Below are 20,693 nucleotides of genomic sequence, written 5' to 3'. Positions count from 1 at the left end.
CGGAGATAAGCCACAGGACCCGTTTTTAGAAACGTTCTGAAAATTTTCGGGCAGATAAGCCGCAGGAGATACAATGCGACTGATTTGTGCGCCAAACCCTGGGTTTATGGAAAGGTCATAAACCCTGGGGTCCATACTCCGGGATCAGCATGGTGTACAACAAAGAAGGTCAGTTCTAGTGCTCTACCAAGGTCGGATTGTGCCCTCGTCGGTGGTCTTCCAGAAGACATGAATCACCGTCAACACTTTCGTTAAAGCCTGTTACGCATTGTTCGTGCATAGACCCTGAAGTTTTCGGGTTTTATATTTTTCCAAATTCGGGGGGTAGAAATCGGGTCAATAAATTGATGCCGAAAATTCATGCAAATTCGGGCAGAAAAATTACCATCAGACTGAGTTCGGGGAGAAATCGGGCATTATTGTAGAATAAACGTTCACTGTACCGTTTATCCAGAAGTAAGGGGCAGTCTCATATTTTGTGAGAAACTAGTATGTCGATGCCTTGAGGTGCCTAGCCTAGGTGCAGTTTTGCAGGTAGAAATCGGGTTTAACCCTAGATAGGTGAACCTCAATTCGGGGCGCAAATTCGGGGAAAAATCGCGTTTAACCCTAAAACATCGGGGTCCATTTGTGCATTGGCAGGGCAGTGCTGTTCCAGAGACACTGTCGGCCCCTTTCGTTAAAACCGGCGTACTGGGGAAAATACCAGTCATCAGATAAGCCGCAGAGCGCCCGTGAGAAGAAAAAAAATCTCACACAAGACATGGCTAATAATATGCGTAAAATTACGGTGAGCATTGCGGCATTGACGAGTCTGTAACAAACCATCAAAATTACAGTAAACTCCCATTGGTTGAGAAACTCTGATAATTCAAAGATTTTTTTCAAATTCTTCTCTAATTCACATGTTTTCAATGTATTGAATAGTTGCTTAATTCGGACATCGCTTAGTTCATGTTTTTTCGTTGCCTCGTAAAATCCTCCTACTGGCACAAAACGGCTTATGCACGTCTGTATCTGTCTGCTAAGCAGTCTCATAAGGAACTGCTTGCTTTGGCTGGCATTGAAAATTTTGTTTTGAGGACACAAAGTACTGACTTAGCTTCCTGCCATAGATAATTTTTTTAATATATATACCGGGTGTCGCAGTTAAATCCCTGGGCTAAATAATTCGCGAACGGGTGCACCAATCGAAGGACTTTATTTTTTACAACTATCTGCCCGATGCCACCTACAAGCTGCGCACCGTGTGAATGAGTGGGAGGCGCTCATTATTTAAATAAAAATTCAAATGAGTTTCATGAAAAACAACTTCTGAAACAAGGAGCTTTCGGCATTAGAATGGGTACTACCCCTTTTGGGACCTTCAGTGGACACCTTTTAGAGAAAAATGTGCCGCCGAAGCAGGTCATTTGCTGCAGTATTTAATTGGCTTCGGTTTACATATTTTGTCGCGGCTGGTCGCGGTGAAGCGCAAAAGGACGTAATTCATTGGTGTAAGGACATAATTCATCGGTGGATAAGGGAGTGGAAGAGAGTCCTTTTGGACTTCACAGAGACCACACGCGCGAAAAATATGCAAACTGAAACCAATTAATTACTGCAACAAATGACCCTCTTCGGTGGCAGATTTTTCTCTACAAGGTGTCCCCTGAAGGTCCCAAAGGTGGTATGTAGCACCCATTTTAATGCCAACAGTGCCCTGCTTTAGAGGTTATTTTTTTATGAAACTCGTTTGAATTTTTATTTAAATAATGAGCGCCTCCCACTCATTCACACGGCATGCAGCTTGTAGGTGGTATCGGACAGATACTTGTAAAAAAAGAAAGTTTGTCGATTGGTGGCACCCGTTCGCGAATTATTTAGACCGGGGATTTAACTGAGACACCCTGTATATATGCCTGCCTGTTTGTAGGCTTGAACTAATGAACTTGATAACGAGCCTTCTACTAACATTTTATGTGTGTCCCTACTTACAGTCAGGCTTATTATAGAGGAAAGATTAAAAAAGTACTTATCTGATGAACCATAATTTAATTTTGTCTTGTGAACCTGTATCTAGGTGAATTTCTGGTAATTCAAACCTGTGACAATTCAAACAAAAATCTGTTGGTCCCCTCGAGTTTGAATTAACGAGTCTACTGTAACGAATTCACATTAACGAGATCTCACTGTAATAAAAGCGGAGCATGAGAACGCTCCATTTTTGGCCTCCATTAGTGGCTTGTGGATTAAACGGGTGGCTGAAACATTGCTTGGAAAACAGTTGACTATATTGTACTGATTCAGAAAGGAGGGAACAATTGTAGATTTGTAAAATGCTTGCACAACACCGTAACAAATGGAATGTGACCTTGTACAAAATACTTTCTTTTCATTACTCTTTTGGTTGTACCTTGCACAAGCGACACAGTACAATGGGAGCAGAATTGATGCCGTTATGTGCATTAATAAAGCAGGCTTAACATTAAGACATCGCAACACACTTTTACGGCAGGGCTGTTTCATTTACAAGAGGCTGTTAAGCGACAGGCAATTTCTTGCAAGGGTAACACATATTTTGTTCAAAATGCCAAACACAAAATATATAAATATATGGGCTCCTCTTGACCTGTACATACAAGAGCACCACTTTTTTTCCTCAGAAAACATCATTCAGCGACACAATGCACAAGAATAAAAATTTGATGGCCAACACAGGCAAAGCACGTGGGAATTATACTCAGCATTTCCCTAAAGTTACGCTTTGGTGGACAAACAAATTCTGTGATAACTCCACACAGCAAATTACGGGATACGTCGAGCTATTCAGCATTGCGGACCATTAAGCTCTGCGGCATATCGTCTACGTTACGCGAACTTGCAGGTCACATCTCTAACCTGATAAAAGAAAAAACAATGCAAACTGCAATAATCTGTTTATAATCAATTTAAACCTACGTCTCAGTACGTGGGGCAGTCATTATCCCGCTTTCACTCCGCACGTACACAAAATGGGCCTCGGCACATGTGCAGGTCCACAGGTACTCCTCACAGAGAGCACTTATGCTTCAGTCGTCGTTTAAATGTCCAAGTTTAACATTTAATGTGAAAATCTGACTAACACACACACTCTCACATACATACACTCTCTCCTAGCTGGTCTGTACACTATTTAAGCTGCAAGTATTCTGTCTGCGACACTTTTAGCATAACACTGAGTGTTGCTCCAAGATTCTTGTACCACATTCCTGCTTGCTTACAGTGTAAGGTGCACAGGTTTGGAATTTTACGTGATGAATTATATTTACCTTCCCCGATGCTATACGTACTACTTTCTCATCTTTCAACTTCTTCAACTTGTTGTTTCATGAACACGAGACTTACTAAAGTTCAGATTTGTATAATGTGTCCAACGCATGAGATAACTAACTGAAGGAACAGAAAGCACAGACCGCCTGGCAGCCGTATCTACAACCAGTATATGTTTAGGGCCCTGTGTTTTTGAGCAAAACCCTGAAAAACCCGTTGTTACCTTCAACTTGCGTCATCATCTTAATTAACTTGGCAAAGTACATATTCAGCCAGCAATATGGGCACTGAAGAATGCTAAGCACTGGACACTCAGCACAACTGCTCCGCACCTCATGTTAATCTCAAATGCGAGAAGCACTTCGTTTTTAATTTCCCACCCGAAAATCTGCTTTTCCACCCAATATCGCCCTATTCTACCTTTTTACGGGTTCCGAACTAAAATCCAATTTTTACCCCCCTGATTTTCAAAAAACGTAACAACTGAAAACACAGGGCCCCGTATATGTTCAATCTTATTCACATAATAATTTCCTCTCTACGTCTAGCTACTACGTCTCTTTCATGGTCATGCGCAGGTACTCCTGCTTCAGTTCTTTGAGGTTCGCTTCCAGCATGGCCACCTCATCCATGCGCCGCGCCGCTCTCGCCTGTTGAATGTAGCCACGGATGATGTTCATCTGCTGCACCATGGGGTCTTCCGCTGCCGATGCAGTGGAGCCCTGTCGAGCTGACACCACATTGGCGGGACTCCATCCGCTGTCTGTGACAGGCGTCGAGGTGGAGGGACTCGTACTGCGGTCCGCCGTGTGGGTCGGCTTTAGCGGCAATTTCTGGATGCTCGGCGGAGCATGGTTGGACTGCTAAACGGAGAACGTGCTACGTGATTAGCACCTCGTGTTTTAGGGTTAACCATGGTGACACCACGACCTACTATATTATAACGACCATGTCATAGGCTCCCCTTCCCAGCTCCACATTTGGAGGCCAGCGGTAGTGCCACTCATCGGCCCAGTTATTGCTTCCTCAATTTCTGCGATACTTTGTACTTCAGCTTACCTTAGTATTTTTGCACAAGCGGTGGATGTCCCACGAGAGACACTTCTTTCAAAAGTTGATTATCATCATCATTCTACGTACACGTTTTCGTAGGAGCTGTTGCTGTCGCCTGCTACGATAATCGTACGTCCGCTTCTGCGCGTTCAAAGTTCAAATTTCCATTGTCCAACCATGACATAGATCTTGCGGGCCATTGAGTAGTGCCCCTGGCGGATCGTGCGGACGGGCTCCCCATAGGGGTTGCCGATTACAACAAGGTCGCTATAATCTAGTAGGTCGTAGGCAAAAACATGCTTTTACATGCACAAATGCCGTGCGGACGCGGACACTGTCAATCTGGTCCACGCTGACCTTTAATTATGGTCCCATGTTGAGATGCAACATTTGAACATTCCAAACAGACTAGGACAGTGACTTAGGTGGGCACAATGAAGAACTAGGCTAGCAGTGCCGTTAGCAATTAGGCACGAGCATACAACCTGTGCAATGATATCTGTAGTCAAGTTTTTGTTCATGCAGTAATATGTTTAGAGCCTGAAGTTTTCGTGAAATTTTTCTTTTTAAATTTCGGGGGGTAAAAATTGGGTAAATAAACGTGTGCACTAAATTCATGCAAATTTGGGTGAAAAAAAAACAGACGGTATGTTAAATTCGGGGAGAAATCGGGTTCAGTTACTCAAACTAACTGTACTGGTTTGGTACAAACGGTGATGTAACTGCATTTGCTGCAAAAAAGCAAGTTAATGCATTCCTACTGACATCCCAGTAGAGGGAATTTGCCGGGTAAAAATCGGGTTTCACCCTACAGGGTGAACCTTCAATTAGGAGTGCAAATTCGGGGAAGAATCGGGTAAAACCCTAAAACTTCAGGCTCTAAATATGTTCTATAAATATTCCATATGTATTCCTCACAACAAATTTCAGATATTCATCATGTACATCTCACTAGTGGACGCAGATGCCACACCAGACTCACGAGGTGCCATCAAGAACTCATTTGCGTTTGCTGCCTTTTTGGCAAATCCCCTGACAGTCCCCTGACTTTTCCAGTCGCATCAAAATTCCCCGATAATTCCTCTGTTTCGCAGGTTGGTAGACACCCTGCTACTACGACCCGCATACTAAAATTTTGAAAGTATGCGTCGTTTGAGTATCGTTATGAACGTTCCCGCACAATTTGCGCACCCCCAACTTTTCAGACTTTCTTGGGGCAGAAAAAGTGCAGAAATTATGTGAGTAAATACAATATTTTCCGTATGCACCGGCTTGCTTGTATATTACTTCTACATTCCAGAGTAGAGAAAGTACAGCTTACCCGCTGCTGTGCCTCCACGGCAGCAGCTTTCTCACGCTGAATACGCTGCTGCAACTGTTCCCTGCGTGCCCCCTGCAGTCTGACCAGCTCTTCCTTGGACGGAGGCGCAGGGAGGCCGAGCATGTTCTGTCGCAGGAAGTGGCTTGCGGCCAACCTCACGCATCCTTGAAGTTGCAACGCCCTCGGAGACGGACCGCTGCCATCTGCTCCTCCGTCCTGGGTGCCCAGTATGCCGATCTTGCGGCTAGAGAGTTGAGACGACAACCGTGAGCTTCACGGGAAAGCAGAGCGCACCAGGATCTGGATCTCTGTAGATCTCTAGATCCCAGCATAATTAGACCCTCGTGTTTTTCCGATTAAACCAATAAAATCGTCTTCTACCCCTGAAAACAAGAGTCACGAAGGAAAGTTAGAGCCTGAAGTTTTCGGGAACTATTTTTTCTAAATTCCGGAAGTAACAATGGGGTAAATAAACGCGTGCTCTAAATTCGTGCAAATTCGGGTGAAAAAAAATTTGGGGAAAAATCTGGGCCCCATTACTCAAACTAACTGAATTTGTTCAGTACAAATGGTGATGTAACTGCCTTTGCTGCCAGACAAGCTAGTGTGCATTCCTACAGACGTCTCAGTGAGGGTAATTTGCTGGGCAAGGATAAGGTATCACCCTAAAGAGGCAACCTTCAATTCGGGGAAGAACCGGGTTAAACCATGAAACTTCAGGCTCTAACGATAGTACATAAAAACAGTCTTGACGTACCTGATGAGGTCCACATTTTCAGCAATCTTTGTGAGCTTCACCCGCAAGCTCTGCACTTCCTCCAGTGTGTAATCTGACTGACCTTCCCTGCAGTGAAATGTGTCGTACTGAGTCACCCTTAAATCATCACTGCAGTTACCGATGTTGATGTTCAAACCTACTGCAAAGAATCTACCATCCTGCAGTACTCTGGGATCAGGCCTTCTGCTTCGTCCATGAAGCCTTTCATTGTCTGTGGTTGGGAGAGATGCAAGAATAAGTAGTAGGCATCCGACTCCTTTTGCTTAAACGTCATTCACAAATTCTGGGGACGCAAATATTTATGGATTTTTTTGTCTACAATTTGGTGTAAAGTCGGACGCTACGTGTGTATTCAGGTGTTAGTATAGGTTCGATAAAACACTCTTTTGGGCTTGCTGTTCACTGGAGGAAACCCTATTTATGTACAATATTCTAAGAACAGCAAATGATTCAAAATGGAAATAAAAATGTCAATGTGACATAAAAAAAGAATGGGAAGTTCTCCAATAGAAGTTGTTGATAGTCTAACACTTTGCGGCATAGTTATATTCAGTGTGTTTGAATTGAGGATTTCAGCACTTTTAAAGGGGCACAGAAATCCACCTCAAAGTTTTTCCGTTTCAGACGCATTACGAAATAATGGGACTTGATTGGATGACTAATACAAAAAAATTATAATATATAATAAACACAATATTTTTCATTTAAAAATGCACTTATACATTAATGCGTGCATGCCTGCACAACTCGCATGGTCCACTTTAATAGGCGGGACGACCACTTGCATTTAAAAAAAACTGTACTGGCTGAAATGATTTCTGTGCTTGTTTGGAGTGTTAACATGCCGTCATTCTTGTTGGCATTACATTATTACCAGATATGACGTTTTTAGGTTAACGTAAGAAGTTCTTATCACTATCACACCGGATTGCATCTACAATGTACATATCTGCAAATGTGTATGTTTCTTCAGTACAGATTAAGTTCAACAACTTATACTCTCATACGGCCATTGTACAATTCTCTGCTAACATCTAAGGTGCATGACTGTTGCGGACGATGCCACTGCCTACTGAACCTTCCTTGGTGTGATAGAGTTGCAAAATCAGAAAGTAACTCTGGGAAGAACCAGTTTTTCACATAATGGCGACAAAACTAAGACCGAAGGGGCAAATGCTGTAAATGTATTTTTATTCACGCTGTATTAATTTCTGTGTATTTCGCGACCGCTAAATAATCACGAAAAATTGTACTGGCGGTAGAGCTTGATGTTTACCCGGCATAGAGGAAACAGCCCTGGAATCACAAAATTAAATACTCACAAATAACTGAGTGTGCGATTCATGCAAATTGATACAGCATTAATAAAAATATATTTACAGTATCTGATGGGGTGGTAATTTACCTGAAAACATGAAACCTTAACTAATCTCTGGCAGAGTTCGAGGTAACTCGTTACTGTAACTAAGTTCCTTTTTTTTGGTAACTCGTAACTTAACTCGTTACTTTTGCGCTGTGGTAACTTTCTGAGGAACTTGTTTCTTTTTCAGGTAACTTTGCCAAAGGAACTTAAGCTAAGTTCCAAGTTACTTTAATTCGCTTTTCACTCACGTCCACATATTTTCTTGATTTTCTTGCTTTCTCTACGGTTCTTTCGTGGTATTTTATGCCACAAAACGTGATATTCAATCAATGACAGTATTGTATTCACGAAGTAAGAACCGCTGCCATTGAAATGGAGCTGCACCATTGTGCGCCAACAGGGAATAAGATGTAAAGCGTTCAGTGGCATAGCCAGACCTCCAAGGTAGGGGGGGGCTCGATACGAAAACTCCCCCCCCGCCGCTGATCCTGTGTGCGACAACACACACATAGTTGTGCACACTGCAAACTGAGGATGAAAAAAAAAAGAACGAAAATAGTTGATTTGGACGTTCACAATACAATTACAGTCAAACTCCTTTATAACGAAACTCACGGGACAGCAAAAAAAAAAATCGCAGTAAAGGTATTTTCGTTAAAAAGGATGTCCATTATTGGACCTATAGGCTCCAGCGGGACCACAAAAAAAATTTGCTGTAGTGGTATTTTCGTTAAAAAGGTGTTCGCTATAAAGGAGTTTGAGTGTACATGTATAGGCTGTCATGACCAATGAGGTGGTTTCACGAGATTGGGAGTATTTTGAAAAGCTCATACTTTGAAAACCATTCAAGAGTGCTTCTTAGATAGACACCATGAACTGCAAGAACTTTTGTGATCGTCACACTGGTCCCCCCATATATTGTGTTCTCCTGGGATTTGCACGATTTGTGTGGGTCGGTAGGTAGGGCGTGGGTAGGTGGGGCGTAGGGGTAGGGCGTGGTAGGGTGTGGGTCGGTAGGTCGGTAGGGCAGGTAGGGGGGCTCGAGCCCCCCCTAGCCCCCCCGTGGCTACGCCACTGAGAGCGTTCAAATTGTTGGACATAAACGAAAACGATCTAAGCGTGTTGCGCTCCTCCACAGGCAACTCAACGTCGAACTCAGCTGCTCACGCTAGGTGAACCTGTGCAGTGCTATTTTGTGTCCGAAGTAACTTGGAAGTAACTCGTTCTTTCTTTTAAGTAACTCCATAACTGAGAGTTACATTTCAGGCTGAAGAACTACGTTAATAGCACAGTTATATTTTTCACACTGTAACTGAATTGTAAAGAGTTCTTTTTGACAGGTAACTTCTCGATCTATGAACTCTAGCAGTTACAAAAAGGTACACCTATTTCACTGGGCTGCACATAGCAAAAGCAAGTAACCGGAAACAAGATAGAAAAAAGCCCCGCACCTTATACATTTCCACTACAATGGGGTGCGACATTTTCTGCTCAATCTGCCGATCCCTGCGGTTGAGGAGGGCTAGACAATCCCTGCAGAGCCGCAGGTGAGGGTCACCTGCAGGGCTCATCACCGAAGCGAGGCTGCTAATGCTGCCGCGCCTTGCCAAGGGACTGCGGGTTTTCTCTTGCGGGACTAGCATGGGACTACCGCCCGTGAGGTTAATAAGCTTTCCTGCGGAAGAAAAATGCAGAACGTTGTTGCACACAAAACCAGCTTGGAGTGTAGTATACGCTTGTATATTTGCATTTTCAAAGCGGCCGAGATGACTGACAAAGAAAATACTGAGAAATTAACTACAGCACTCACTTGCAAGAGCAAACTCCATGAACTGAGAACAAAGTTGGCACATGATTCCGCCGCAGAGCCTGCAGTGATGACGCCGCCTGGACAAGTTGAAAGATTTGGCGCAACCCGGACACAATCTTACATCGCCATCTTCAACCCACGGGACGAGAGATTTTTCGTGTTCTGCGCGGCATCAAGAACGAGAAGTCAGACCGTATTCCTGTCAATTTCTTTCGGGTGCGTAATCAGAGACTAACCTTTCCTTTTTTCCGGATCGCTAGGAGCATTCGTGATCAACTTTTTCAGCCTGAGGAGCAGCTTATTTGTTTGACTAACATAGAGGTCGACACGATGCGATCGAATTTCGCGGAAGTGCTCGGTGTGTGTTTGCGTGACGCCTGCAGAGGGTGACAACAGAATCTCGGTGTGAGACAAAAAAAACACGACATACAGAATCAGAATAGGTAACGCCCCCTACCGAGTCCTTGCGGTTCCCAGTTGAGACGTGCGAGCCGCTCCGACGTTGCCCCGAGTTCGTCGTCGTCTCCTTTTGCACCATCTTTCTCTTTCAACAGCTTGCGCTTTGCCCGTCCTTAATAGTTCATCATTGTTGTCATCCAGTTGACACTGCACAAGCTGTGATTTCTCTTACCGATAAATCCCTTCAAAGATTGAAGCACATCTGTATCCTCCGCAGAGTGAGCAGTGTCAAAGTGAGCAGTCAGTTCTGCAATCGTTCTTAGGTCCTTGACACATATAGGACACAGAAAGCCTTCCTTGAACTTGATATCATCCATGGTTCAATGCTGGAAGAAATGCAAGCAAGTTTACGTTACAGGAACATTACTTGGCTAATAATGACAAGGACGGCAGGAAGGTTCGCAGTTTAGACCCCATGAGGTCTTGCATAGAAACACTTCATTAGCGACTGACCTATGTCGCCTCGGCTTACGTCGTGGTAAGTACCGTGGTGGGCGGCAATTTGTTGAGCATGAGCAACATTGCACTGCTTAGTGGTGAATCGTCAATGCATTCACACCACATTGAGCTTCAAATGTTCGCTCTAAAGACGGTACGGATAACATTCCCAATCGTTCAGTCACTGACAGCACCACCTCAGCTGATTATGCACCTCCAACGCCGACACGACCCATCACGACACGGCGGTCCCATCACAGCTCCCCCGTAAATTTAGTTGAAACGTGAAAAGAAATAGTTGTCTTGTATCTGCACACTTTCATCTGCACAAATCAAAAATGACATTGCACAGCAGTACATTCCGAATAAGTTAGAAAAAAATTAATGTGCGTTCACGGCACTCATGCAAAGTTTCCACATGCAACGCCGTCTGCGGTAAGATACGTACTTTTTCTATTGTATACTTGCCGAAGATTATCTAAGTTAAACCCTATAATACTGGTAATGATTTGCTTTTAATCTTATTTTATTGTAAATTATGATTTACGCTTGAACTAGTCGTTAAATAATTCTAGCATATACTTAAATACGGTTATCAGAACTAGGCTGAACAACATGGTCGCACGAAGTTTTGTTGATACTGATACAAAACGCAGTCACCGCGTTGAGTTTTGAGCATGTTTCCGTGAATATTTCATCAATCTCTTCGCGAATACTCGCAAACAAATATCATGAAATGAGTGACTTTGAGTCAATCCACAGATTAGAAGGAGTCGAGAACGAAGTAGGTGGTCTTATCAAAAAGAAGAAGTCTGACCATGAGTTCAGAGCGCCCGCCGAGAGGAAATCGATCTTGGGTCTCGATGTCCTGGCTGCGGCTAAACGAAAACAGAAGGCAGAACAAGAGGTGAGCAAGAAACCTCGTGAAGATTCTGAAGACGACCACGATCCCGATTCTTCAGCTAACTACCAGAGCAGGCAGTACAGAAAGCCCAGGATCGAAACTCCGACACACACTGGCGGTGTAAACACCAAGTACGCCGAGAAAGTACGCGACCACAAGGACCACTACAACAGGGGGGTGTACGCCAGCTCCAAGGATTCAAAAAAGGATCGCCGCGAAAAAGAAGGGAGAGACCGCGAAAGAGATGATCGTCGCGAGTCCAGCAAGTCGCACCGTTCGTCACGTCGGGACTGGGATGACACGCCGTCCCGTTTTAAGGACCCGCCGACACCAAACATTCGTCCCAAGGACACGCCGTCCCGGTCAAACTGGGAAGACGACGACGACACGCCTTCAAAGAGGTCATCCTGGGATTTACCGACACCAACCCCACGAGGCGAGACACCTTCGGACACGCGGTCGACGGGCAGGAGGTCCCGCCGCCCAACGGACACGCCGCGCGCGACGCCGGCGTACAAGTACAACTCCTGGGCGTCGGACAGACGCAGGACACAGGCGACACCTGGGAGTACAACGGAAGGGGACAAAAAAATCCCGTGGGAGGCAGACGAAGAACTCAAGGTAGACTGGGAAGTGGAACAGCAAAGGTTGGACCGAGAGTGGTACAGCATAGACGAAGGGTATGACGAAACACACAATCCTTTTTCTTCCGTGCCTGAAGAGTATACGAAGAAGAAGGAAGAGGCACTTGAGCAGCGAAAGATCAAAAAAGTATCAGCTCAGCAGAGGCAGATTAACAAGGACAATGAAAAATGGGAGACAAACAGAATGCTCACCAGCGGAGTTGTCCTCAAGGTTGATGTTAACGAAGACTTCGAAGAAGAGAACGAGGCCAGGGTGCATGTGCTCGTGCACAACATCGTGCCGCCGTTTCTGGACGGACGCATAGTTTTTACAAAGCAGCCCGAGCCCGTGATGCCAGTGAAAGATCCCACTTCGGACATGGCCATCGTCTCGAGGAAAGGCAGTGCGGTCGTGAGGTTCTACCGCGAGCAGAAAGAGAGGAGAAAAGCGCAGAAGAAAGAGTGGGAACTTGCCGGAACAAACATCGGGAAGATTCTCGGCGTGAAAGCCAAAGAAGACGAGAGAGACGACAAAGAGGAGACGGACTACAAGACGGACCAGCGGTTTGCCGACCACATCAAGGGCAACGAAGGTGGATCGAGCGAGTTTGCTAAGAGGAAGAACATCCTGCAGCAGCGACAGTACCTGCCCGCATTTGCCGTCAGGCAAGAACTGTTGAGGGTCATCCGCGAGAACAGCATAGTGATCATTGTGGGCGAAACCGGGTCGGGAAAGACGACGCAGCTGACGCAGTACCTGCACGAGGACGGCTACAGCAAGTACGGCATGATCGGGTGCACGCAGCCGAGGCGTGTGGCGGCCATGTCCGTCGCCAAGCGTGTCTCGGACGAGATGGGGCGCAGACTGGGCGAGGAGGTTGGCTACTCGATTCGGTTCGAGGACTGCACCTCGGACAAAACGATAATCAAGTACATGACGGACGGCATCTTGCTCCGGGAGTCCCTGAGGGAGTCGGACCTGGACAATTACTGCGCCGTAATCATGGACGAGGCCCACGAACGGTCGCTCAGCACGGAAGTTCTCTTCGGTCTGTTGAGAGAGGTCGTCGCCAGGAGGCAAGACCTGAAACTGATAGTGACGTCTGCTACCATGGACGCCACAAAGTTTGCCAGCTTCTTCGGGAACGTGCCGGTGTTTACCATTCCGGGACGGACTTTCCCCGTCGAGCTCTTCTACAGCAAGAACCCCGTCGAAGATTACGTGGATGCCGCAGTCAAACAGTCCCTGCAGATACACCTGCAGCCAACAATAGGAGACATCCTGGTATTTATGCCCGGGCAAGAAGATATTGAAGTGACATGCGACCTGATCACGGAACGCCTCGGAGAAATCGACAACGCTCCACAGCTGGCAATTCTGCCAATTTACTCTCAACTCCCGAGCGACTTACAAGCGAAGATCTTTCAGAAGGCTCCGGATGGTGTTCGCAAGTGCATCGTTGCAACAAACATTGCGGAGACGTCCCTGACGGTAGACGGAATCTCTTTCGTTGTGGACAGCGGCTACTGCAAGCTTAAAGTCTACAACCCCAGGATCGGTATGGACGCGCTGCAGATCTACCCCGTGAGCCAGGCCAACGCGAACCAGCGCTCGGGCCGTGCGGGCCGTACAGGTCCCGGAACCTGTTACCGGCTCTACACGGAGCACCAGTACAAGCAGGACCTGTTAAAGACAACCATACCGGAAATTCAGAGAACAAACCTGGCAAACGTTGTGCTGCTCTTGAAATCGCTCGGCGTGCAGGACTTGCTGCAGTTCCACTTCATGGACCCGCCTCCGCAAGACAACATTCTGAACTCGATGTACCAACTCTGGATCCTGGGGGCCCTCGACAACGTCGGAAGCCTGACTCCGCTCGGCCGACACATGGTGGAATTTCCGCTCGACCCGCCGCTGTCGAAGATGGTGATCGTCTCCTGCGATATGGGCTGCAGCGAGGAAATCCTCACCATCGTGTCCATGCTCTCCGTTCCGAGCATCTTCTACCGCCCGAAAGGGCGCGAAGAAGACAGCGACGCCGCCCGCGAAAAGTTCCAGGTGCCCGAGAGCGACCACCTCACCTACCTCAACGTGTACATCCAGTGGAAGACCAACCACTACTCTTCGTCCTGGTGCAACGAGCACTTCATCCACATCAAGTCCATGAGGAAAGTCCGCGAAGTTCGGCAGCAACTGAAAGACATCATGGTCCAGCAGAAGATGAAAGTGATCTCCTGCGGAACCGAGTGGGACGTGGTCCGGAAGTGCATCTGCTCCGCGTTCTTCCTGCAGGCGGCCCGACTGAAAGGGATCGGGGAGTACATCAACTGCAGGACAGGGATGCCGTGCCACCTGCACCCGACGAGCGCGCTCTTCGGGATGGGCTACACTCCGGACTACGTCGTCTACCACGAGCTGGTGATGACGACGAAGGAGTACATGCAGTGCGTGACGTCGGTCGACGGACACTGGCTGGCCGAACTGGGACCGATGTTCTACAGCGTGCGGGAGGCGGGCAGGTCGCGGCACAAGACGCAGAGGGACCACGTGTCGCAGATGGAATCGGAGATGTTGCTCGCGGAGCAGCAGTTGCGGAGGAGGAAGGACGAGGAGGAGCAGGCAGCGGCGTCGGTGCGCTCCTCGCGCATCTTGACGCCGGGGTACTGCGAGGAAGGTGTCCCGGCGACGCCGCGGAGGACTCCGGCGCGGTTCGGGTTGTGAGAGAGGCGTCTCCGTTTGTCCGTCATCTATGTACAGTAAACACATCATGTAAGATAAGTAGCGAGTAAAGAAACTGTGTGAGAAACTTTTTTCTGGTGTCTTGTTATTGTGCCATAGTGACTCCGTAAGAGCGGCAAACAGAGCGCAGTGAAACTCTGTTTATAGTAAAAGAAAACTGCGGCCCCGACTGAATTCCTATAGACCCAGTTATTTGTTTTTCTGATATATAGTAAACAGAAAACTTCTAGAATGCTGCTTATAGTAAGGAACGGACACTCAGAATGCGACTTTCCGTACGTCAGATCCTGCCATCTTGTCGTATCATTGACGCTGGGGATGTTGCTTGGCGCTTTTTTTTTTGCAATGCTGGGATCAACTGGAAAGGGAACGGCCAATAGTATCCATCCACTGAATGCAAGGCAGAAATGGGTAGCAGCATAGGCGAGGTAGCTTCCTCGTTCCTGCCTAATTTTGCACGGCCAGCATATGTATCCCGGTTCTCGAGTTGGTGACATGATGTGACGCGTGTGTTCTTTTTGTGTGTGTGAAGTGAAGTTTGGGACATGACGGACTGTGGCAGAAAACACAAAGTGTTGACACTGCATCAAAAGATGCTGCTGCCACAACTGGTGGACAGGAATGAACTGACACGTAAGCAAATCACCGACGAATTTGCCATTTTGCAGTCTCTGAATTACTTGTCCCGCTCCATTTATGACTCTTTCAAGCTGCACCTGATATAGTAAAGTTATCCCCTGGCCAGTTTACTATAAAGAGTTTCTACTCTATAGACAAAAAGCATACCTGCCTAGAAATTTTGTCTCTCCTTTTTCTGCCTTAAGCTGCACAAAAGAAGAAAAACATCATCTTAGGGTTTTATCTTCAGCAAGTTTACTTATCTCAGTGGGAAAGGCAGGCTTACCCAAAGCAACAGTCCTCACCCACACCAAAACTAAAGAAACACTGTCATGTGCTTCTTTGTGGTGCTTGGAGTCACTGTGCGAATGTTTCCAGCTGAATTTGTGGCAAGTTATTTATAATTCACTTTGCAATATGCAATCTAAAACTGATGAATATGCCATTTGTTTTTGTTTGTTATATCAAAAATGACAATGCTCTGCTGGGAGATATTTTGCATGAGATACGCTTTTGCTTACACTTGAAAATGATTTTGTGACGAGAGATCTCAACGAAACACAATCAGCAAGGTCTGTCCCGAATCAGTTGCATGATTGCTCTGCCGAACTGAAACTCGGAAGTTACTGAAAATGATGACGTGGAACCGAAAGCACTAGCCATACAATCCAACTATGGATAAGTGCTTGCGAATTTTATCAGAAACCTTCGGTACAGTATCATAGTACAGTATCCTTGAGTATCGTAGGGTAGTGTGCAACGACGCTTGTTTAGCTGTGGTTTGGATGAAGACTGTGTGAAAGCAGAAACCAGATGTGGAGCTCCGTACTGACACTACTTTATTCTACCACTAGTACATGGTATGCTTAATGTTCTTAAGCACGCTCTCGTGCTCCGTGGACTTGCGCTCGTCTTCCGTTAGTTCCCACCTCACTTCCTCCTCCTTCACCCACTCCTCAGTTGCTTCCTTCTCTTTGACAAACTCGTCGTGCACGGCCTTGAGTTTCTCGTGGTAGGCGGTAAGCCTCTCTCGGCGCACCTTGTCGCAGTATTCCCGCGTCAGCCTCCGCAGGTCTCCCTTCTTAGTCACCTTCGGCTGGATGCGGCACAGGGGCCGAGGGGTGTACGTCACCTGCAGCTGGTGGGCGACGAATCGGAAGCGCTTGTAGTCCCACCGGCGGAGGATCTTGAGCCACTTGTTACGCTTGTCTACTGTTTCACATAGGCTCTTCCTCAGGTTCTTGCGCTGAAATGGTGTGCTTTGTTGTTGTTGTTGTCTTTCTTTTTTTTTCTTTTTTTATAATAATAATAATAATAATGTTTTATTGGTGCCCAAGAACGGTCGTGACGACCCTAATGTTGGCGCACACAAATACAATACAATGCACTGCAAATAGACACTATACACATATAAATACAATAACACAATATGCAAATACAGACAATATGCCCTAATAATAAGATACGGTTTATGCAATTACAAAAAAAAACTACATGAAAAACAAAAAGGTAAATGACTGAAAATAAAAAAAGAGCACATGCGCATTGTAACGTGCGAAAGGTTCCAATGAGGTCCTGACTGCAGATTTTTCTAGCAGCACCCTCCTAACAGCTCAGATCAAAGACCTTACGCACTCCCTCACCCTCCACATGGCTGACGACAATGGCTCATCGAAAAGCGCAAGCACGTGGGGGGGGGGGGGGGGGGGGGGGGTTGGATGAAACTGGAGAGTGGAAAACATTATTACAGTTACATTTTAACAGCTTTATGTGTCATTGCTGACATGTGTCTGCAGCTGATATAACGAGAGGTTCCCCTCTCCATAGGAAAGAAAAGAAAGGGGCAAAATGACAGCAGATTATATAGGTGTCACCCACGCCTAATGCGATTCCGATGTACCCCGTGAGATGGAAATTCCGTGTAAACCACGGTGCTCTTCCGTTACAAACAGAACAGCGAATCTAGTGCAATTATTTTCTGCCACTTGGGGGAGAGTATGACACCCACAGAAGGTGAACCTCACCGAAAAGGAGGAGGTAACAGTGAGTGTGATGTGGCACATGGCAGCAGTCTCCGAAAGATATGAGAATATAATAGTCAAACAAGGCAGGGGCCACCTTAGCGGGTGCCAGAGGAGTTACGCTTCTAAAATTTGAGCCGGCAAAATTAATTTTGTGCCAGGTAGCTTCTCAAAGCCAAGGTAACAAGTACTTATGTAACGTTTTGTACTACAGAGTTTACATTAGAGGAAATTTTCAGGTTGCTCGCTTTAGAGAAACAGCTCTATAGGCCCAACAACGTCGATAGCCGTGTAGGTACGTCCTTAACAGTTGTGAAGGGGGAGAGAGAGAAGAAAGAAGTATAGCTGCAATGATCAGGATGGGAACACGATCCTATAAAGCTATTGCATTTAAATGCCCTTTGTAGAATGTAGGAAGAGGCAGCCAATTTTTTCTAACAGTTCTCACATTCCGTCAGAGATCTGGGGCCAAGTTAGGAGGGTCAACAAGAGTTTACCAGGTCAATGTAAACTGTACAAGTGCAGGTATGAAAGAGGAGACTGAGCATAGGCCCAGCAAAGTTTTTCGTTTAGTCAAGACAGCATAGGAGAAAGACCGAATGCAGCCACCTTTAAATTTACCTAATAGGGAATAACTAGTTAGGGAAGCAACCTGCACTTAAAGACAAATGAGTACAAATCAACAACTCCTTCTTTTTTTGTTTTCATTTGTGTTAATGTTCATTTTTGCTCTCGATCACTGTACACCTATGCACTCTGAGTCTGTGGTACGCACTGGCAGCTGAGGATAATATCTGAGTACACTTCCACAAGGAACATCAGGCTCTCAAACAAGCTGCATCCTCTCTTTTTGCAAGCACGAAAGTGAAAAGCTCCACAGACTAACCTTTGGCTTTGCCGCAAACATCATCTTCATGCAACGTATCGCAAAAGTACTCTTTGCAACTGCGAACAGCACGAGTGAGCAGTATGAGACAGAGCAGATAAATTTTATTCAAGAAAAGACTAATAACTTACTTTTGTATTCGATTGAATCCGTATCGTATGGATGCCTCTGTACGAGTTTCACAAATTCTTTTCGCTTTACGTTACTGATATCTCGCTTAAAAAGAAAAGATAAGAAGCATTAGTGGAAGGCTACACAGGTGCACAGGTGGTGCATTACGTTTACTGCCATAATGGTCAAAAGTGTTACATGGTAATTATGCAAGAATATTACAACTGCTGTATGGTGATTGTTGCAAAGCACCCATTTAGTGAAAGTTAGAAATAAATCTGCATAGACAGCTATTTCCTACAAAGAATAATGTGCTCTGGGTGCATATTATCACGATACAAAGTATGAAGTGTGTGTTTCAGTTACAGTAGTTCTTAAGTCATCTACAGACAGTGCAAGAACACCTGGTTCAGTGTCCACAACAGCATCTTGCAAGAGTTTCAGAGGAGCTTACACACTTTGAAACACTTTGTTATCTCAAAGTATATAACAAATCACAAGTTAGACAAGTGATATAGTGTCCTCAATGGTGATATAGTTACATACTGCTGAATTTAACCCGCGCACAGTATTTACACATCATCAAGATAAACTTACCAAGATGCCGAATTCAAGGCTAAACACCCGTTTTACCTCTTCCGGGGCACTGCATCGAAAGTCGGTTCGTTAAGACCCATGTCTCACCTCATATAGCTTCTTGTGCAAAGTACTCACGTTTTGAGCTCCTCTGATAGTTCGAATCCGTCCCGTGGGTGGGAGAGATCGACAGGTCCAATATCATCTACAAGGTCGCCTTGTTTATTTCGAAGAGGGAAACAGTTTTAACATAATGACTAACTCAGCACGAAAAGATGTTCATAGTGAAGGTTCCATACCCGAGTTCAGAATTCGATCCTGCTTGGCAGGATACGACCACTCAAACGGAAGGTAGTCAACGGGCCAACTTAGTAGCTTCCTGTGTCTGAACCTATGCGAGATATGCATCGGGGTAGACGGTGTAGCACATAGTTCCTTGTTTCGTGTGTTCCCACTTTGAAGACCCGACGTGGGAACGGAAAGTGTGTGCGTTCCCGCTGCGGCACTCCTGCATACCGCATCGGAAAGTGAAAGCTTAGAAAATAAGCATCGTGTTGCTTTCAAATTGGTTAAAAGCGACATCATTTTGTATGTAAAGGCTGTGCTTTCGCGGAGCCGCACAATCTGAGCAATACATTAGGGAGCGGCCATATTGAATTCAACCTTAGCGACCCCTAACCGGAGAAATATAGCATGTGCTTCAGGTGATTTTGGTTTCTGTTTCAGCTGGTTTCGTCCTTTGGTGCAAAATATCTGTCCCCATGACCGAGCAGTAAGGATTTGGGGTAATTCCTAGCAATAAAGCGCACCCAAGATGTCCCGTGCTCTTCGAATTTTTATGTAAAAAACATGCGGATTTCTATAAGTAACCGTGTCGATACTCACGCTTTTGGTTTCACGTTAATGCTCACAATTTTTAAATTCCTAAGAAATTAATACGTCTGTTATATGGTTCCAGATCATTTAATCGAACTGTTTCTTTCTTTCTTTCTTTCTTTCTTTTGCTTCATCGAGAGCATTGAGTTTTACACGGACCAGACGAAGGAGGTCTGTCCGAGACCTATGGTCGTTGTTCATTCTCATGTCGTTGCTGACGAAATCGCCGCTGCTAGTAGCTGCGGGTGCAGCCCACAGCGAAGAAAATGTTGGAAGCAAAGGAATCAAGAACACAGTAATAAGACAAAGATTATAACCCTCCAGGTACTTTTTCAATTTGTCTCATATTTCAGCTTGCACCTATATGCACGTGCACATGAGAGCTGCTTCATCATCAATCTCTGTTTCTTTACAGTTGCCGTCAAGGGTTCAAAATTCACATGAAAAACGTCAATTTGCACATAATGGCCGAAAATGCGATACCAAATTTGCAGATAGCACGTAATTTGTTACTTCTTTGAATTGCGTACAAATGGCATACCCGGTGCGGTTTCCGAAAAAATAAATGGTCCCTGGCCGACAACAAGCTTCCCGAGAGACACAGGCACGCTCACATGTGTCATGTTTATGTGTCCCTAAGTCTCTCCGTCTTAATTATGGATGTCCGTCATCACCATCTCGCCTGCTTCCTTCGCATCTTGCGAGTTCTGCTTCCCTGCGAGCTCTAGACCTTTTTCGTGGACAAAGAAAGCTCTGCTCTCAAAGACACGTGCTGCTTTTGACACCACATGGTGTTTATTTCCATCGTCGTAATGACTTCAGAAG

At 45.7% G+C, this 20,693-nt stretch overlaps 3 protein-coding genes across 4 annotated transcripts; 1 reads left to right on the top strand and 2 right to left on the bottom strand.

Annotated features, from left to right (window-relative positions):
• Nucleotides 1-2,352: 2,352 nt before the first annotated feature.
• Nucleotides 2,353-10,962, bottom strand: LOC135388176 (rabenosyn-5-like). 2 transcript variants are annotated; one of them, XM_064617562.1, is made up of 10 exons: nucleotides 10,529-10,962; nucleotides 10,248-10,401; nucleotides 10,074-10,187; nucleotides 9,853-9,993; nucleotides 9,617-9,778; nucleotides 9,258-9,481; nucleotides 6,584-6,654; nucleotides 6,423-6,509; nucleotides 5,666-5,909; nucleotides 2,353-4,151 (listed from the first exon to the last, which is right to left on the bottom strand). In XM_064617562.1, the coding sequence occupies exons 2-10, from the start codon at nucleotides 10,390-10,392 to the stop codon at nucleotides 3,843-3,845; spliced, it is 1,497 nt and encodes a 498-aa protein (XP_064473632.1). In that variant the 5' UTR covers nucleotides 10,393-10,401; nucleotides 10,529-10,962; the 3' UTR covers nucleotides 2,353-3,842. The 2 variants fall into 2 exon arrangements, with proteins under 2 accessions (XP_064473632.1, XP_064473631.1); XM_064617561.1 differs by having other exon boundaries at nucleotides 2,353-4,154; nucleotides 10,529-10,961.
• A 161-nt stretch (nucleotides 10,963-11,123) lies between these two features.
• LOC135388175 (pre-mRNA-splicing factor ATP-dependent RNA helicase PRP16-like) lies at nucleotides 11,124-14,851 on the top strand. Its single transcript, XM_064617560.1, has one exon. The coding sequence runs from the start codon at nucleotides 11,250-11,252 to the stop codon at nucleotides 14,760-14,762; it is 3,513 nt and encodes a 1,170-aa protein (XP_064473630.1). The 5' UTR covers nucleotides 11,124-11,249; the 3' UTR covers nucleotides 14,763-14,851.
• A 1,363-nt stretch (nucleotides 14,852-16,214) lies between these two features.
• Nucleotides 16,215-19,658, bottom strand: LOC135389938 (small ribosomal subunit protein uS15m-like). The gene is made up of 6 exons (XM_064619985.1): nucleotides 19,292-19,658; nucleotides 19,131-19,209; nucleotides 19,014-19,062; nucleotides 18,437-18,521; nucleotides 18,306-18,364; nucleotides 16,215-16,644 (listed from the first exon to the last, which is right to left on the bottom strand). The coding sequence occupies exons 1-6, from the start codon at nucleotides 19,575-19,577 to the stop codon at nucleotides 16,249-16,251; spliced, it is 954 nt and encodes a 317-aa protein (XP_064476055.1). The 5' UTR covers nucleotides 19,578-19,658; the 3' UTR covers nucleotides 16,215-16,248.
• Between the last annotated feature and the right edge of the window lie 1,035 nt (nucleotides 19,659-20,693).

This window comes from Ornithodoros turicata, chromosome 3 (assembly GCF_037126465.1).
Source record: "Ornithodoros turicata isolate Travis chromosome 3, ASM3712646v1, whole genome shotgun sequence".
NCBI lineage: Eukaryota > Metazoa > Arthropoda > Arachnida > Ixodida > Argasidae > Ornithodoros > Ornithodoros turicata.
This window is presented reverse-complemented; position numbering and strand designations above follow the sequence as displayed.

What these genes read in the sequence shown, in the direction of transcription:
- LOC135388175 (XM_064617560.1), top strand. Translation starts at nt 11,250, where the DNA reads ATGAGTGACTTTGAGTCAATCCACAGATTAGAAGGAGTCGAGAACGAA.
- LOC135388176 (XM_064617561.1), bottom strand. Translation starts at nt 10,392, where the DNA reads ATGGATGATATCAAGTTCAAGGAAGGCTTTCTGTGTCCTATATGTGTC. An exon ending in TTGTAGTGGAAATGTATAAG is followed by an intron (nt 6,655 to 9,257) that starts GTGCGGGGCTTT and finishes TCCCAACCACAG; the next exon opens with ACAATGAAAGGCTTCATGGA. An exon ending in AGGATGGTAGATTCTTTGCA is followed by an intron (nt 6,510 to 6,583) that starts GTAGGTTTGAAC and finishes ATTTCACTGCAG; the next exon opens with GGAAGGTCAGTCAGATTACA.
- LOC135389938 (XM_064619985.1), bottom strand. Translation starts at nt 19,577, where the DNA reads ATGATGTCGCTTTTAACCAATTTGAAAGCAACACGATGCTTATTTTCT. An exon ending in GGATCGAATTCTGAACTCGG is followed by an intron (nt 19,210 to 19,291) that starts GTATGGAACCTT and finishes GAAATAAACAAG; the next exon opens with GCGACCTTGTAGATGATATT. An exon ending in CTATCAGAGGAGCTCAAAAC is followed by an intron (nt 19,063 to 19,130) that starts GTGAGTACTTTG and finishes CTTTCGATGCAG; the next exon opens with TGCCCCGGAAGAGGTAAAAC.